The sequence below is a fragment of the Physella acuta genome, unplaced genomic scaffold, assembly GCF_028476545.2.
Source record: "Physella acuta isolate Inbredline_101_S28 unplaced genomic scaffold, ASM2847654v3 ptg002009l, whole genome shotgun sequence".
In the NCBI taxonomy this organism is placed as follows: Eukaryota; Metazoa; Mollusca; class Gastropoda; family Physidae; genus Physella; species Physella acuta.
Genome location: NW_026733514.1, coordinates 110507 through 131064, shown reverse-complemented (window position 1 = coordinate 131064; position 20558 = coordinate 110507). Strand labels below are relative to the sequence as shown.

The 20558-nt window shown below is 35.3% G+C and overlaps 1 protein-coding gene across 1 annotated transcript in view; it reads right to left on the bottom strand.

Moving 5' to 3' along the window:
* Nucleotides 1-15408: 15408 nt before the first annotated feature.
* Nucleotides 15409-20558, bottom strand: part of LOC131931695 (uncharacterized) — a 38887-nt gene continuing 33737 nt past the window's right edge. Inside the window, exons 13-17 of the mRNA XM_059288514.1 lie at nt 19745-19818; nt 19189-19320; nt 18249-18319; nt 15663-15798; nt 15409-15504 (exon numbers count right to left, since the gene is read on the bottom strand). Coding sequence (XP_059144497.1) covers nt 15409-15504; nt 15663-15798; nt 18249-18319; nt 19189-19320; nt 19745-19818 — 509 coding nt within the window. The remainder of the gene's footprint in view (nt 15505-15662; nt 15799-18248; nt 18320-19188; nt 19321-19744; nt 19819-20558) is intronic.

Sequence of the window (20558 nt, the reverse complement as noted above, 5' to 3'; positions counted from 1 at the left end):
ACGACATATGCATTTATAGTGACAGCTGGGGGGAACACGTTAAAAGCTTAGAGGCAGTATTTAGGAGATTAAGGGAAGCGGGATTAACTGTAAAACCGTCAAAAATAGAACTAGGATTTGAACAGGTAAGTTTCCTCGGTCATATAGTGGGAAGTGGAGTAATGGCACCTCAGAGAGAAGTAAAATAGATAAAATTCTAAACATTGCCATCCCAAGAACTAAGAGACAAGTGAGGCAACTTGTAGGCCTTATTAGCTATTACTCCAAATTTATCCCCAACTTCAGCAATCTTAAGGCGGTGCTGACTGACCTTTTGGCGGGGGATAAACCAGAGAGAGTTGCTTGGACAGAGGAGTGCAACAGGGCTCTTGGGCTGATACAGGAGTACTTAAACTCAGAGCCTGTCCTTGTCCTGCCCGATATTAACCAACCGTTCATACTCAGGACGGACGCCTCAGCACGCGGCATCGGCCCAGTGCTACTGCAGGCTCAAGAGGGGGTGCTGCGGCCCGTCAAATATGTCAGCAGGAACTTGCTACCGCGAGAGACGAGGTACTCAACAATTGAGAGGGAATGTTTGGTCATTATCTGGGCAGTGGGGAAGTTAGCACTGTACTTAAACAACGTACACTTTACACTCCAAACGGACCAACGAGCTTTGAAGTATTTAAACAACGTACACTTTACACTCCAAACGGACCAACGAGCTTTGAAGTATTTAAACAACGTACACTTTACACTCCAAACGGACCAGCGAGCTTTGAAGTATTTAAACAACGTATACTTTATACTCCAAACGGACCAAAGAGCTTTAAAGTATTTAAACAACGTACACTTTACACGCCAAACGGACCAACGAGCTTTGAAGTATTTAAACAACTGTAGTTACATCAACTCTAGATTAACTCGATGGTCTCTATTGTTACAAGAATTTAAGTTTACTATAGAGCATATACCAGGCAAAGAGAATATAGTAGCGGACATGCTATCAAGGGAGTAGAGAGAAAGAGCGGTAGATGGTGGATTTTAAAAGTGTGAGTGCTAGACTCGCTATGTATTGTCACTAATAGCAATATAAACAAAAAGAATGCAAGTACACTTGAAATTTTATAATTGTTCTAATTGGCTCCAAGGAAGTTTAATTTTGCGTGAATAAGTGAGTGCGTGAGCTATTGAACGTGGGTTGCAATATATATATATATATATATATATATATATATATATATATATATATATATATATATATATATATATATATAATTTTTTTTATTTTTACTTGTTTTCATCAAATGAGCTAATTGCTGTTGTAGATTCTGTTTTAAGCTTTGCTTGTTTTGTTTTGTTTTGCTTTTTTGTTTTTAAATTTAAAAAATTTCTATATGCATTATATATTATGTATATTGTAATATAATATATGTATACACAGTTTAATTGTATGTGTATTTCATCTGCTGGGCAAAGGCAAATTTGCTATAGTAGTTTAGTATTTAGTTTTAGGCATTTGCTCTGGGTATGGGGGAGTATGTTAGGTCAGAATTCCACAAACACCTATTCACTAGATAATTACAGGGTACACAGTAGGGATGGACAGTAGGTGACACGTTCAAAGAGACTGACCTCTCTGACAGAAAAATAGTAGTCTTTATACTGACCAGTAGCTAGGGTTGTTAGCGCCAGGGAGGATAATTTGTTAGGTAACAAGTTCTGAGCTCATTGTCCCGTGGGAACAGCTAGGGGGTTAGAACAGGGGTATAAATACAGGCAGGTTAGTTAGTCTCTCTCTCTCGCACAAGCGCTCACGACGTTAGCGGTTTGGGGAAGCCTAGCTCAGAAGAACAAGCATCCAGCGAATTAATAAACAGCATAAACTAAGAAAGTCTCCTGTCCCGTTGATTATTTTACTGTAGCTGACTCGGGTAGAATCATTAAATACCCCTAGACAACGACGGCCTTATTGGCTAGTGCCCGAGCCAGTGTCAGCAACGTATTCGGCCGGCGACTAAGCAACCGGACAGCAACATCGTAGTCCGGTTTGCAACAGCACGTACCCTTTATACCCACATGTGGCATGTACCCTTTATACCCACATGTGGCATGTAGCCTTTATACCCACATGTGGCATGTACCCTTTTAACCCACATGTGGCATGTACCCTTTATACCCACATGTGGCATGTACCCTTTATATCCACATGTGGCGATGCTGGCTTTTCTAGTTTTAAGTACCGTTTGTTTCTACATATCTCGCAAGTGATGTTCTACATTTGATGTCGAGCATGACATGTTCATGGCGTGAACGAAAATTCAACCGCGAATTTTGAGACTAAATAAAAGCAAGCAATTCAACCCATTGCATGATGTTGATTACAATTTTGTTTTTAATACGGCATTAGAAATCTAGTCTCAGTTGTTGTTTTTAAAAACTTACTCAAATTTCCTTTTTTACTTTCTCGTATATACGAAGCATAGAGAGAGTCTGGTAATCGTGCAAAATAATAATCGAGATTATTGCAAATCTCGACGTTCTACAGTCCTTGGGTCGAAAAAACATAGTTTTGCAATCTTGTCCGTATGTCTGTGTGTGTATATGTGTGTGTGTGTAAACACGATAACTTGAGTACCGTTACAGCTAGGTTTATGAAATTTCATATATAAGTATTATATTAAAATTGTAAATCCGTGAAAACTTTTAAGTGATTTCTGAAAACCGGAAGTGGAACTTACTCTACTTGAGTACTATTTCAGATAGATAAATAAAATTTCACACGTAAGTAAAAAATCTAATTCTCTGCCTTCTATCAAATTTTGAGTAATTTCTGTTGACCGGAAGTAGTAATTTTTGCTATTCCGTTTTATTTATAAAGTACTAATAATATTACGCACTATTATGCACATTTTATTTGACGTTCACTTGGTGTGCAATTTTTTTTTCTACGAGATTTTTCTTTTTTTTTAATTTTAAATAATTAAAATGAATTAAAATTCATGTCTATATCCCGATTTGCCATCCCCTGTTGATTCAAATAAGAATATTCGAGAAAGTTTAGGGGAGATCACTCCCGATTTATTTAAATTGTACAAGAATCGAGGGTTACTTAGTTTTTATGAAATGCGGTCCCCACTCAATATCCAATATATTATAGTTTAACAAAACTTAACCGTTATTTAAGCAGTTACTAATAAAAGAAACACACACTTCCCTCTTCTGTTGATTAGGAATATGGATTAAATTGATTAACCTCTAATCAATCACTATTTAAATTGTGAACAAACCACAGGTGACTAACCTCGACTGATTTGAACCAAAAATTGTTTCGCGCTTCCCTCAAAAAACCTGTGATGTAAGTCCATGAATGGTCGGCAAAAGAAATCTAAGCCGTTATTACCAAAGCGGGAGAGATAATAGCTTTCGCATTCCAATGTTTTATACTCATATGTTCGAAAAAGAATTTCCACTTTCCTTGGCAAAATGTTATCTGGTTAGAGAAAAAAAATTATATTTAATTTTTATATTTAAAATTTAAAGTTAATATTTAAAAAAAAAACAACTGGAAAGCGAGACTTTGACAAATCTCTGCGTTTTTCACCTCGGTGATTCAGAAAAAAAAGCCTTAGTCTTACAGTTAGTCTGAATGTCTGTGTGTTTGTGTCTCATGGTATGCCTGTGAACACGATAGCTTGAATGTGTATGTACAGACTCTAAATCTAATCGCGGATCAGTGTTAACAATAATAGTATACATTTTAATGCACCGTAAATGGTTGGAACTTTGTGGAATTTAGACTTTTTTTTGGAAAATAGGGGGTCGGACTGGCTTTCTAACGTATTTTTTTCTGTTTTTTTTTCTTTGCAGAACAAGCAAGCAGCAATTTTTTTAAAAGAATTTTTAACTAAGGGAGGAGAGTTTTAAATCTACTTTGATTACCGTCAAAAATGAATCTAGCCCACGAAAAGTGCGTCAGATACAACATGGGTCCAGATGTATAGCCATCATCCTTTCCGCTAACGTTTATAGTTGGGTCTAAGGACTCAAAGTAATCCACTGTTGAAAAATAGCAATTAATGTATACATGTAATAGTAACATTAGTATTACAAAGAAATGTGATGGGACTTTAAGACCATTGTTTTATATATAAATAATATTCTAGCTATTACGTCTAAGGCAATGTTCTTTACTATCATCATCTTTTCCCTTCTGAATATACACAGATCTATTTCAGTCAACAGATTTATTCTAGGGTAGATGTCAAGATTTTAATGTATTGTAATTCACATTCATCGTTTTTTCCCCTTTCATGTCCAAGACACATCGGGCAAGACACATGGGGCAGATAAAGTAGATTGTACCTGTTTTCAATAACCTCAGCATACTATGGGATGGTGTGTCAGGTACCTATCTAAGCTGGGTGGACTCAGGGACGTCATACAGATTCAAGCCCGGGATCCGAACTCGAGACTATTGAGTTAGCAGTTAAACTGGTGTGTGAGATGCTTTGTTATAATAGAGACACAGTAAATTGTATACAAAAGTAATCGTCTCACTTTTCTCACAGTTCATTAAATATTATTTAATATTGCTGGACATTATGTACATTATCGCAAGAATATTTAAGTATAGGATGTGATTAACGACAAAATACTTTCAATAAATTATTTAATATGATCCATTCTACTTGAATCTACTTTACCATACTGGCACTTGTGACCAAAGTAGCGGTAATCACATCCGTATTTACAGTCCCCCGTAGCGCTGCATGGTGTATTTGGCGTGCAGTGACACATATACTGGCACTTAGAGCCGAACCAGCCGGTCGGACATTCTGCGGAGGGAAACGAAAACCCTGGCTTAAATCCTAATCAGATAATCTATTAAATTAGGAAGTCTTTAATCCTAATTAACTGGGCTGTTGTGTTAAATGTTAAGCATCTTTAGACCTGTCCATCGATCAGTATCGTCAATTCCACACCACTTTAATACTTTCATAATTTTTTCTTTTTAATTTGGAAGCTGAAATGTATTTGTAAACTCTCTGGAAATACTTCCCACATAATACACAGTCAAATAAACCACAGCAGGTCTTGTGTCCTGTATGAACACTCCCTACAATTATATATATATATATATATATATATATATATATATATATATATATATATATATATATATATATATATATATATATATATATATATATATATATATATATATAATATATATATATATATATATATATATATATATATATATATATATATATATATTAAAGTATATGCATGTATAAATCCAATTGTGTCGCATCTAGTATGTATGATTCCTTACAATGTGTATATCAATTCAACTTACTTATAGCCGGTGCGCCTAAAGCGACTCCAACAAAAACTGTAAACTGTACAAAAGCGGATATCATTTGTGAGTGTCGATTTGGAGGCCAAGCTGAAAGTTAAAAAAAATAGTTAAATATAGTAAAAAATATAGCTGTAGGCCTACAACTGTTTTCATATCTTTTTATCTTAGAATAACAGCGCTGTACTAATATTATTATTACCTTTACCTAATTCTCTTTCAAACATAGATGTAAAAACGTGACAGTAATATTTAATTGTAATATAGGAACATTTGAACCTGAAATATTAATATACTGTTGATAAACACAAACTTCTCTTACGTTTAAGAGCGATTATTTTATTTTCACAAAGTAAAACATTCGGCATCGAAATGTTAGAAAACCCTAAACCTAACAATATAACATTAAACAAAATTTAAATCCAAAGAGTTTATGACATGCAAATGGAAAATACTCGAAACGACAAATTTCTACAAATATATTATAGTAAAAGCATACGTGTGTGTTTTAATGATTTTCTAAAGACTGGACACATTTCATGCTTTAAGTATTTCGGTAACGAAACTAAATTTTAAAATCAGTTAAAACGATGAGTTTTTCTTGTTTGTAGGCTTAATTAAAACCAAACTTTAACTAATTAGGGCTGCGTTGAATTTAAAAAGTATCCGTGTATCAAAATAAGCAGTTTCATATTATATTTAAAGGTGGGGGGGGGGCGTAGAAAGCTACCTAACATAACTCACGTTGAATAAAATAGCCAATCAAAGTGGCTTAGCGAAATGAAACAAAAGATTAAAATGTTGAATTCATGTAATTATAAATACAGTTATAAATAAAATGATATGTAGCTTTAAAAGCAAGCATATTATCAAGATCTCTACCTAAGAAATTCTATAACATAATTTCTAACATATACAACTTCTTAATTATACTAAGCATGATTAAAGTTTTTTTTAATTATTATTACTGCTACTCTGAAGACTAAGTTAACAGAAACACGTTTTTTAGTTCATGTCAACAATATGAACGGGTCTTCTTCTTATATAAGACAAATACCAGCTTTACAGATGTAGATATAAATAAACAATCACTCAATTATCTAATTGAGGAAGGGGTTATCAAACTGACCAAGCAAAAGTATAACAACAATGAAGATAATTCGAGACTATGTGGTTGTAAGGTACAGCGCTTGAAAACATGCTCGAATTCGATTCCAAACTTAAGTAAGGACGTCCCAGAGTCCACCCAGCTGTTTAGGGTACCTGGCTTATGTTTAGAAAGTAAAAGCGAATGAGCGTAGTGCTGACCACTGGGCGGTCAAGAAAATACCTGAGCTCTACTTCAACTGACTCGCAGATCGCCAGTTCTGATAATGTAACTTTTGTGTTCTCTAGCTAATTCAAATGTAAGGAGTTTGTTCTTAGGATATCTTCGTCATACAACATGGAGTTTCTAAATAAATAGATCTACTCTAGCAGCTATCCTTAACTTATTATAAAAAAATGCACGCTGCTTTACTTATTCCTTTTATGCATAACAGCGTCCTCAAACAGAAAAAGTATGTACATACTTATGGGTACACGTAGTCTTATGTTTATATTCAGTAACAAGAGAAGCAATCCTCTTCCTTCAAAGGTTTCTAATTGTTTACAATGTGTATTACGGCCATGTTTATGGTGTCTGGAAAAAAATTGTGTTGATTCATGTTACTACGTCATATCTCTTCTTCATTTGTATTAGAGATTTTTTTTGTGCTTAATATTATATTTTTATTTTATTTTATCTTCTATTTTATTCATTTTAAAATAAAGGTTTTGTACACACGAAAATCATATGAAAAGATTCCATTATGTGTTTGCGTTCGAGAAATAATAGAGCTAGATCAAAAAAAGTAAGAACATAATTGCGAATATTTTGTTTAGATAAGGCCCACTCATTTGTAAATATATGTTCCAACAGTGCTTTTTAACTCGGCGAACTGAAAAAGCGAATTTTATGATTACCTAACATTTTACCTATAATTAATTATCATTTACCTAATGATTCTTTCCGGCTACCCTGGCCAAGATATGGGAGGCTCGCCCATTCATCCGAATGATATTAGATCGTGCGTTGCCGTGTATAGAATGATATGATAGCAGCGCTATCTACATCGCGAACTATCGATCGTGTTTAAAGAAAATATTCGAGGGACACAATGTCCAACTGCTTATTGCAAGTATCTTCATGGCATCTTCGAAAAATGTCTACCGTTCACACCATTTCCACACTGACAATTGCGATTATTAATTCGTTATTTCTGGATGGATGGATGGATGTGTGTTTGTCCGCAGCTTTAAGTCGTATCTCCTCCTCAACGAAGCAATATCGAGGACTAGTTCAAAAGCAAATATGTTTAGCAAGTTACGAGGATGATTGTGGGCCAAAAAAATTCCTGGAATTCCTTCCTGGATTTCCCGGAAAAGCCAAAAAAACTCGAAAAAATGCAGTTTTTGGCCCATATGTCGGCAACCAGACCACTTAGCGACTTGAATTTAGAACAATATTGCCGAAGAAAGTTTTCAAAAATATCCTTTCGTTCGGTCACAAAAAATTAATTAAGGAAATCGCGCTTAAATTGTCACTAGACTTTTTATTTTACTTGTTTTTCTTTAGAGTGTATTCTCCCCCCCCCCCCTCCCCATCCCATCCAGAAAGAAGTAGACTGGAAGAAAAACATTGTCGAAGTTTCATTGATTGTTGAGAAAGTGTCTTGTATATTAGGATATTAGGTGATAAAGCAATCACACTTAAATGAATTAATTTAATTAACACTACTAGACAAAAAATAGAAGACAAAATTAGGCTATTAATTGATCAACTGTTTGAAACTTTAGGAATAAAATTGCCAAATTAAAAAAAAATAATGATGGTGAAGGACAAACTAACACCTAAACCGTACGATTAGGAATGAACTCGTTAAAACCGTGAACAGCGATGGACCGATTTTATCCACAAAGGGGGACAAGCGTTGACTATCTGACAGCTGATCAAAGGGAAATAACAAGAAAAATACACATTTCTACAGTAAAACTAGGTAGCATCCCTTGTTTCTGTTGAAGACACACAATATTGTTAGACGCTCAGTACACAAACAATACAATAATTTATTTTCATTTAATCTATAATGTCTAACCACCCGTCACACCTTCTCCATCATGTGTTACACGTTTGATTTATATATAGTAAAAAATTATGTTTAATCATTACATTTTACTCTCTAGTCTTCTTGATTTCATAGTAACAATGAACAATTAGCGCTTAGTAAAGTACATGGACCGTTGTGGAATGGTTTTTTTTTTACCTTTTAGATAGCTCCATTGAATAACTCAATAATGACATTGAATTACCTGGCCTATTGCATTTATGTGGCAACAAAAGACATTGACTTGACGATAACAATAACTTTACAGTAACCTGACAATTATAAAAATGTACTTCTCTTGTACCTGGCTGAGACAGTGTACTTGTCTTGTACCTGGCTGAGACAGAGTACTTGTGTCTTGTACCTGGCTGAGACTCTACTTGTGTCTTGTACCTGACTGAGACTCTACTTGTGTCTTGTACCTGGCTGAGACTCTACATGTGTCTTGTACCTGGCTGAGACAGAGTACTTGTGTCTTGTACCTGGCTGAGACAGAGTACTTGTCTTATACCTCTCTGAGACACTACTTGTGTCTTGTACCTGGCTGAGACAGAGTACTTGTGTCTTGTACCTGGCTGATACTCTACTTGTGTCTTGTACCTGGCTGAGACTCTACTTGTGTCTTGTACCTGGCTGAGACAGAGTACTTGTGTCTTGTACCTGGCTGAGGCTCTACTTGTGTCTTGTACCTGGCTGAGACAGAGTACTTGTGTCTTGTACCTGGCTGAGACAGGGTACTTGTGTCTTGTACCTGGCTGATACTCTACTTGTGTCTTGTACCTGGCTGAGACTCTACTTGTGTCTTGTACCTGGCTGAGACAGAGTACTTGTCTTGTACCTGGCTGAGACAGAGTACTTGTGTCTTGTGCCTGGCTGAGACAGAGTACTTGTGTCTTTTACCTGACTGAGACTCTACTTGTGTCTTTTACCTGACTGAGACTCTACTTGTGTCTTGTACCTGACTGAGACTCTACTTGTGTCTTGTACCTGGCTGAGACAGAGTACTTGTGTCTTGTGCCTGGCTGAGACAGAGTACTTGTGTCTTTTACCTGACTGAGACTCTACTTGTGTCTTGTACCTGACTGAGACTCTACTTGTGTCTTGTACCTGGCTGAGACAGAGTACTTGTGTCTTGTGCCTGGCTGAGACAGAGTACTTGTGTCTTTTACCTGACTGAGACTCTACTTGTGTCTTTTACCTGACTGAGACTCTACTTGTGTCTTGTACCTGACTGAGACTCTACTTGTGTCTTGTACCTGGCTGAGAAAGAGTAATTATGTCTTGTACCAGGCTGAGACAGAGTACTTGTTTTGTACCTGGCTGTGACAGAGTACTTGTGTCTTGTACCTGGCTGAGACAGAGTACGTGTCTTGTACCTTGCTGAGACAGAGTACGTGTCTTGTACCTGGCTGAGACAGAATACTTGTGTCTTGTACCTGGCTGAGACAGAGTACTTGTGTCTTGTACCTGGCTGAGACAGAGTACGTGTCTTGTACCTGGCTAAGACAGCGGATGTCACTGAATGCAGACATTTCCGACGGGTAACTGACTAGAGCTTACCAACAAAAGCGGCTGGTCGTTGTGTTGACAACAAATCCGTGTCTGAGAAAACGATGGACTCGATCAAATGGAGGGTCACAAAATCTTATTCTGTTTTTTTTTGTTTTGTTTTTTACTTTCTCGTATATACGTAGTATAGAGAAAGTCTTGTAATCGTGCAAAAAAAATCGAGATTTTTGCAAATCTCAAAGTTTTACATCTCACAGATACGGAAAAACATAAATTTGCAATCTTGTCCGTATGTCTCTGTGTGTGTGTGTGTGTGTGTGTCTGTGTGTGTGTCCGTGTGTAAACACGATAACTTGAGTACCGTTACAGCTAGGTTGATGAAATTTCATATATAAGTATTTTATCAAAATCGTAGATCCGTATCAACTTTTGAGCGATTTCCGATAACCGGAAGTGGTACTTTTACTACTATGAATTGTTCAAAAGCCTTTAACTTGAGTTCTATTTCAGATAGATAAATGTAATTTGATATGTCAGTAAAAGATCTAATTCTCTACCTTCTGTCAAATTTTGAGTAATTTCCGTTGAGCGGAAGTACTTATTTACGCTATTTCCGATTTCTCAAAAAACGCATGTAAATTTATAAAGTACTAATAATATTGCGCACTATTATGCACATCTTTATTTAGCGTTCACTTGGTGTGCATTTCTTTTTTCTACGAGATTATATTCTATTTTTAAAAATGTGAGTATTTAAAATGGATTAAAAATCATGTCTAGAAGTCTATATCCCGAGTTGCCATCCCCCGTAGTGTTATATTAGAATATTCGAGAAAGTTTAGGGGAGATCACTCCCGGTTTATTTTTTTACGTTTTAATGAGATTGAACATGTCTACATAAAAAATCTGAATGCATTTTCGTTGTAATATTCACTAAATACGTTTATTTATCTTACAACTTACTTTAGTTAATTTAGCGTATTTTATTTATTTTGGTCTGCTCCTTTTCACTACATGAGTAACTAAGGTCAAACTTGGGTGTATTTTAATCACGCCTTTTATTTTGTAGGGTCTACAGTACAAATCATGTTGAACCTTGTATTTTTTGTCTCTGAAATAGTGATTTAGCTGAATCTTCGCATGTCTACTTAATAATTATATTTAATGCGTAACCGTGATAATAGTCTCATATTTTAAACTTTGTTTAGTTTAACAACCATACTTGCTAATACATTTAACAAATAAAATCATTTAAAATATTGAATGTGTACAGAATTTTGTATACTAAAAAGTTTTTAAGTTTTAATTGAAAAATGTTGTGTTATTCCAATTGAAAGTTTAGCGTGTGAGTTGTTTTGCTTTTTTCGCCCACACAGCATCAACGGCGTGGTCTAGCGGTAGATACATAGACTATGTAGAATGTTTGGAGTTCAATTCAATAACACGTTCATGAGTTCACCCAGCTCTGATGGGTTCATAACTCACATTAGGAAAAGGTAGGGCGGCTGAGCATAGTGCTGACCACACTACCCTTTCATATGCCGAGTCACAGAAACAGGTTAACTCTACTTCACCTGCCCCATTGTCTGGAGTTCAAACTGGGTTCAGGTCAGCAAGCTCTGATGAGTATCTCACTCACGTTAGGGAAAGTAAATGCGGCTGACCACACTCATATGCAGAGGTCACAGAAACACGTTAACTCTACTTCACTTTCCCTATGGACCGTCAGGTTCCAAAAGTGAACACAGACATACGCCTTGTCAGACTTTCTTGTAGGTAGTTGGACTGTGGCTTTCTGTTGTTTGCCGTTACTCATCAATGCTTCCATTCTGTTAGTGCATGGCTGTACCGCATGTATCACTTCTAACTTGTGGGTAAAGGGGGTTTTGTTCTCACCGCCTACACAACCTTAAGTTTATCGGGTGGGTTGTCTTGTGAAGGCAAAAGGCGGGAGTTGACAGTCTATTTATCACCACTTTTACAGTTCAACTAAAAGAGTTAGAGTCGATTCCTTTGTATCATTCACCTTTTTCATGTGTTTGGTCAATATAATTTGACACAGGCTTTATGAATCAGTAAAGATCTCCTGTTAGGTTTACTAAATGATCCGTTTTCAAACAATAATATGACATACAAAACTATACAAGATACTTAATAAAAATAATTTAGTTTTATAATAACAAGTTTATTTTAAAAGATAAATAAAACAAAATACAATAACCAGATATTTAACAATCCCCAGCAAACAGGTCAACTCTTCTGCCAAACTCCGCAACCAACTGTCGTACACATACACACGACACAGCACACGTCAACTATCAGTCTCCACGTGAACACCTATCATTCCATAACACAACACAGTCAAGGGCTACAACTATGTACACATTAGCAGTACCGGTCTTTGGATAACACAATCAGGGGAGGCTACAAGTGAGGGACCCAACTTCCCTCCCCTTCACATCACTTCTTGTAAGAAATCCACTGTTTACAATTTAATTTGCCGCAACCAAACGGATGTTCCAACTCTCGACGAGTTCTAGAAATACAATCAGTCGCATTCGGGCAAGTAATATTCGGGCGTATGTCGTATTTGCGCATGCGTCCATTCGAGTGTTCGTCGCATATGGTCAAGTGTCCATTCGGGCGTTTGTCGCGTTCGGGCAAGCGTACATTCGAAAAATTGTTTTTTTGGGCTTTTTTTTTTTAAATGCGTTCATCCATATTTGTGGAAAAGGCGATCTAATGAATTAACAAGTTAAGAAAGTTTAAACTTGGGTCTATTTAATTGATCTGTGTTATATGGGTCTGTAAGTCTTAGTAATATGAGTTTTTTATGCGTATGTGTATTAATTGGATCTTTTTCTGTGTAACATGCTCTGTATATAAGTCCCTGTTACATTTATGTAACAAGATTTTAAATATATGAGTTAATTTAGTTTTGGTCTGTACTATGCCTTTACGATACTGTACTACATTGGAAATTGTTTGTTTTTTCTGTTTCTAAAGTGTTTTTTAATGGACACATTCAATGTTTGATATTAAAATTTACGACGGACTGTAAAGGAATTTAAAGTAACTTTACTAGAGTGTAGGCAAAATATAATTGAATAAATGTGTGTTATTACACACATTTGAAAACTTTTGTAATGGAGATGTATACATAGACAAGGGACGCAATACTGTTCACTCAAGAAAATGATTGGATGTAAAAAAAAATGTAAAAAAAATGTTTAATCATTACAATATATTCTATAGTCTACAGAAAAGATAATTTAATTTCGTTGTAATATTCACTAAACACTTGTATTTAGCTTAAAGCCTATTTTAGGTAATTTAGCGTATTTTATTTATTTTGGTCTGCTCCTTTCCACACTACATGAGTAACTAAGGTCAAACTTGGGTGTATTTTAATCAGGCCTTTTATAATGCATGGTCTACAGTACAAATCACGTTGTACATTGGTTTTTCTTTACCCAAAATATTGATTTAGCTGAATCTTCACATGTCTACTTAATAACTATATTTCATACTAATACATTTTACAAATAAAATAATTTAAAATGTTAACAGAATTGCAATTATGCTCGTTTTGTATACTAAACGGTTTTTTTAAGTTTTAATCGAAAAACTTTGTGTTATGTCATTTGAATGTTTAGCTTGTGAGTTGTTTTTCTTATTTACCCTCACGCTACATCAACAGCGTGGTCTAGCGATAAATACCTAGACTGCTAACTCAACTGTTTGGAGTTCAAGTCGGTAGAACGTTCATGATTTCACCCAGCACTAATGAGTACCTAACTCGAGTTAGGGAAAGTAAAGGCGGCTGACCACACTATCCACTCATATGCCGAGGTGACAGAAACACGTTAACTCTACTTCACTTTCCCTATGGACCGTCAGGTTCCAAAAGTGAACACAGACCTACGCTTTGTCGGACTTACTTGTAGGTAGTTGGACTGTGGTTTTCTGTTGTTTATCGTTACTCATCAATGCTTCCATTCTGTTAGTGAATGACAGTACCGCCTGTATCACTTCTAACTTGTGGGTAAAGGGGGTTTTGTGCTCACCGCCTACACAACTTTTAGTTTATCGGGTGGGTTGTCTTGTGAAGGCAAAATGTGGGAGTTGACAGTCTATTTATCCCCTCTTACAGAATTCAATTGCTTTATTCGATTCCTTTGTACCATTCACCCTTTTATATGTTTGGTCAATATAATATGACACCGGTTTTATTAATCAGTAAAGATTTCCTGTTAGGTTTACCAACTGCCTCCGTTTTTCAAGCAACATTATACTCTTTTTCTCCTGATGACCAGAGGCAGCCATTTTCTAATGCCCTTGTAACCTTTTTTTGTCAGTGTGGACCGTACCAAACTTTATTCCGATTCTCTCATATGGAGATTTTCGTATGTATCTCGAGATCTTATGGTTGCTTTAATTTCACCATAGTAATAGTGACCTTTTATCTACAAAATAGGCACCCCGGCCGTGACAGAGAAGTGTGAAAAAAAACTCTCTTTTATTCACGAAACATGTGATATGAAGCCTACAACTAATTAATGTACAACATGAAGCCGTAAAAAAGTATTACACAATTCATGACACAATTGTTAATAGAGAAATAAAAACATTTTCTCAAGGAAATATAAACTATAAAATAATACAGGATTTTTTGAAAGCAAGAGTTGTTTTTCTGTAATACAGTTTCATTAGATACCGTGTTCTAATTTTGATTTGTGATGTTTATTTGTGTTTCAGCTTATGTTATGTAAGAGTTAAAAAAAAAAAAAAACTTGTACACTATTTGTAGTTGCCTACAACAATAGGTTGTTTATAATGAAATGGGAGACGTCTTATTATTTAAATACATCCTAAAGTTTACCTGGCATGCACATGAAAATAGTGATGGATACGATGATTGTACTGTGGATCTAAGTTGGGCACAATGATTAACATTAACTGCACTTATAACCGTTGTATACGCTACTAAACCATGTCAAACACATTATTCATTACAAATTAAAATTAAGTTGCAATTTTCACATTTCCAGTTTAAACATTTAATTAAATGTTAAAAATAAGATAGTAAAACACTGTGTAAAGAAAAATAAATTCATTTCCAACTTTTAAATGTATGTTTAATAGAATACTTTGAAAACTATAACATATTTTTTTTTAAATATTTAAGTATGAAATTTATAATACGAATAATATTTGTAAAGAAGAGTTCAAATTGAAATTAGTGTTGTAACGCATTTAAAAAAAATTAAAACAAAACTCAATGAAAGCGTATGATAAAAAACATGCGATGCAGAATATGTAACAGTAGAGTCTATGACTTCCAATGTTGATACTCAGGGCATACACACATCAGACAGTTGAGCTGTACTCTGCTCGATGCCTCTCTGTAGAGATCACTGCTTCAGTGTAGAGTTTCATTGTCTCGTACACAAGTATATACTGTTGCTGTAGGTAAACAAAGAACATATATATCATAGGCTTTTTTGTATGTGTTGCATAAATTAGAAAAAAAAATCGAAAACATTTGCAAAGTGTAGATTGGCACACAATGTACTCAAGTACTTGGACAACGTAAGATAAGGAAAATAATTGGTTAGACTTACAAGTGTAGGAATGGCGTGCGGTCTGATGGATTTGACTTTACCAACAACAACAGGAACGGTCAAATAGTTCTCTTGGTCAAGTCTGTCCATCAGAGTTGTCACAACATAGGCCAGTCCACTCAGTTCGGCGCCGTTTCTTGGAAAAAACAATTATAAACACAAACCTGAGGTTAAAGTTCAAAGGTCTGAGTTAAGTTTGTTTACTTCAGATGGTCATCTATAAATAATACTGCAGTTCTCCAGTTATATCTGCAAATATCTAATTATCTACAGTAGTTAAAAATAGTATGGTTAAGTAAGTTTTGCACTTTACTTAATTTCTATTTGACTCGTAGATGAAAACTTTTACTTTGGTGTGGTTGTAAAAAGAATGGGGATGGACGGGGGGGGGGGACTACATCATGTATCACGCATCCTAGCTATAACACTAAGTAGGCATAAGTTCTACGATCCATATGGAAAAGGAAGTATATTTCATAACTTTTTTTACACTGGGATATGAATGTGGGGATAAACTATCCCCGTCCGCCTTTACTTTCCCCAACGCCGATCATGTACCCATCAAGCCTGGATAGAGTCAGGAATGTCCGGAAACACCAGTCATGTACCCATCAAGCCTGGATAGAGTCAGGAATGTCCGGAAACACCAGTCATGTACCCATCAAGCCTGGATAGAGTCAGGAATGTCCGGAAACACCAGTCATGTACCCATCAAGCCTGGATAGAGTCAGGAATGTCCGGAAACACCAGTCATGTACCCATCAAGCCTGGATAGAGTCAGGAATGTCAGGAAACACCAGTCATGTACCCATCAAGCCTGGATAGAGTCAGGAATGTCCGGAAACACCAGGCATGTACCCATCAAGCCTGGATAGAGTCAGGAATGTCTGGAAACACCAGTCATGTACCCATCAAGCCTGGATAGAGTCAGGAATGTCCGGACCGATCGCTCTACCACACCACCACGACGTCTCAGTTAAAGATCTATCGGTCTATATACTGCGTTGGTGACTTTAATGGAACTGTGTATGTCGGGGGGTTAAAGGTGACGATGCTATCTGATGTTATAGATTTAGTCTAGCTAGTGGTGGATGGGCGTAAGTTAAAGCTTATATTCAATACCAAAGACAACACACAATTCAAACATGCATGCATGTACAATTACGCATATGGTTGCTATAAATAAATAAAACGCATAACCAACACACTTGCCTGCACGTGTAAACTACTGACTTATCCTGAGTTCTCAACGTGCGCGCGTATTGAACAAACGGCAGGAGATTTTTGGGTTCGATATGACGCTCTGTAAACGTGAGATGAGTCACTTCTTGCGTTTGTTTCCCCTAAGAGAAAGGAACAGAAATGTTTTTTTTTTTACAAGCTTTTATTTAACTCACTTCCTCGTCAGTCTGTCGTCAGTCGTCAGTCTAGACGGAAACGCAGGAGTGAAAATTCGGACAGTTCTACTTGACCGACACGATTCACAGTTGGCACGTGGGTCAAGACATGAAGACAATGCAATCTGAAACTAAATTTGACTTAATTGGGTGCCTAATTGATTTTTTATGAATTAATTAAAATTTGGACCGAATTAGTAGGCATGTCTAGCCAACCACACCACACGCGTCATCAATAGCTGTGCCATCACGACCTCGTAATGGCTGCGTTCAAAAACCATTGCGCGCCTACTGAACGTGATATTCAGTAGGCGCGCAATGGTTTTTAGTCATGTAACTCTATTGTAGATAAAACATGTAAAGTACTGAAAAAAAATTCATAAAAAACGTTTTAATAACAAGCTTTTATGTTATGATGCACTAAAAAGTAGAAAATAAATTATAGACTACTATTTAAATAACTATAAAGAAAAGCGTGGGTGTCTTCCTTAACATTAGTAAAGGTATCCAATAGATACTAAAGTGACCCACGCTTTTCTTTATAGTTATTTAAATAGTAGTCTATAATTTATTTTCTACTTTTTAGTGCATCATTACATAAAAGCTTGTTATTAAAACGTTTTTTATGAATTTTTTTTTTAAATTAAGTTCGAGCTACAGTGTCCTTTCTTACATTGTAAAAAATATTGGTGAAAAATGAAAAATTCAAAGCAGCATATTAATACTAGTAAACTTAAAAATCCCGAAACACAAACATAAACACTATGTAGACATTTTAATATACACCAACATTTATATTTTATATAAACAAACTTCTATGCATATATATATATCTGTATATGAATATATATGTATATGCATGTTTTAATAGTTACATATATATATATATATATATATATATATATATATATATATATATATATATATATTTATATTTATATTTATATTTATATTTATATTTATATTTATATTTATATATATATATATATATATATATATATATATATATATATATATATATATATATGTATTTTTGTGTAACATCTTAATTGCATATTTCGCGTTTATATGATGAAAAGCGTACGCTATATAGTTCTCAAACAAAGTGTAAGATGTCAGCAGTGTATTGTGCAACATTACCTTAACGGTAAGCTTCGTTTCTGTCCATGTTGGTGCTGTTGTTACTGACTCGACATTGACAGCTATGTTCCCACATTGTAACGGCTGGCCTTGTTCTTCGGGTAAGTAGATAGCTAAGGACTGGAGAAAAAAAAACATGTTTTTTTGTTAACTTTATTTCAACATTTACACGTTGAAGGTTGGGGTGCTTTAGATTTTGGTATAACAAACTGTATATTAGGCCGCCAAGAAACCACTCGCTGCAGAAGTGACAACATCAGATTTTTCCAGTCCACCTCATCAAGTCAACATTCCGTCTCGGCTTCTTCAGTTACTTGTAAGCCTTTCACCATATTTTATGTTTGGTTGGCTTGAGTCGGGTACCTATATACAGCTCGATATATTTTTAAACATCTGAACCAAGCTCTTACCCCTGGTCACAAGCCGAATTCGACACAGAACGCTTCTATTATTATCTTCTATTATTAGCTTCTATTATTAGCTTCTATTTTTAGCTTCTATTAATAGCTTCTATTTTTAGCTTCTATCATTAGCTTCTATTATTAGTTTCTAATATTAGCTTCTATTATTTGCTTCTATTATTAACTTCTATTAATAGCTTCTATTATTAACTTTTATTACTAGCTTCTATTATTGGCTTCTATTATTTGCTTCTATTATTAGCTTCTATTAATAGCTTCTATTATTAATGTTTAACCTGGCATAAAACACTACACTACAGCACTCAATTAGGATAGAGGTTAAATGGTAGAGCTGTTAACTGATAACTCGAGCCTCGAGTTCGGATCCCTGGTTTGAGTCCACTCAGCTTTTAATGGGTACCTGACTCACGTTAAGGAATCTAAAGGCGGTTCGGCATAGTAATAACCACATTATCGCTTTATACTGCAACTGGTCTACTCTAATTCTCTTGTTCCATGGACCGTAGGATTTTAAAAAATTTACGTTTACTGCAACACACACACACATACACACACACATACACCTACCTTGTCCTTTTCATAGGATTTAAAAGCAACAATCAAGGAGACTTTATACTGTGTGACCAGTCTCCAGAAATCATTGACCGTAGTGGGCATGGGCAGCTGGGTCAGAAACTGTTTGGTCTGGGTGTACAGGCTCTGGTTTTAGATGGGATACAAATCAATAATAGCCGAATAATCAAGTATAAATTATTGTTAGCTCAATAATCAAGAACAAATCATTAATAGCCCAATAATCAAGTACAAGTCAATCTTGTCACAACCATAAATACTTTTCCGATTGCATAATTTATAATGTGTTTCTACAATTGTATATTGCTAAATTTTTATTTTCTTTCATTAAATAAAAATTAGTTTGTACATTTATAACATCCACTATATTATTTTCAACAAAAGTCCGTATCGTTAAGTGCTCGATATATCGCTGAACATACTGATTATATAGCCTCAAAAATATTGCGAACAGAGAGAGAGAGAGAGAGAGAAGTGCGCAATGGGCTTTTAGATATAAGGATTGTATAAATTAAAAACAATTAAAAACTAAGCGAAAAAACAGTCTTACAGGTAATGTGACAGCATTGATATAGCCCTCTTCTCCGGGGGAATCCACTTGTAAAAGAGGTTGATACTTTTTGTCTAAACAATACATAGATTAGTTAATTGATCAGAAATAATTTATAGTATAAGCCGCTTGTGTCATTTCGCTACTTCCGTTCGTCAGTCAACAGTATAGCTACTTTTTCTTCGTTTCTCAAGCTTCATTTCAACTCACGACAGTAAGAACATAATTAATGGAATACACGGCCGTTTGTTTGATTAAGCAATTTAATAACGCGTTTGCGGTTATATTTTATTTTGTGTTTGCATTTTTGTTTGCGTTTGCGTTTGCGTGTTGCGTTTGCATTAGCGTTTGTGTTTGCGTTTAAGTGATGCGTTTGCCATAGCGTTTGCGTTTTGTTTTGTGTTTATGCTTGTGTTTATATTTGCGTTTTCGTTTGTGTTTGCGTGTGTGTATGTGTGTGTATGTGTATGTGTATGTGTATGTGTATGTGTATGTGTATGTATATCTGTATGTGTATGTGTATGTGTATGTGTATGTGTATGTGTATGTGTATGTGTATGTGTATGTGTATGTGTATGTGTATGTGTATGTGTATGTGTATGTGTATGTGTATGTGTATGTGTATGTGTTGTTGTATGTGTATGTGTATGTGTATGTGTATGTGTATGTGTATGTGTATGTGTATGTGTATGTGTATGTGTATGTGTATGTGTATGTGTATGTGTATGTGTATGTGTATGTGTATGTGTATGTGTATGTGTATGTGTATGTGTATGTGTATGTGTATGTGTATGTGTATGTGTATGTGTATGTG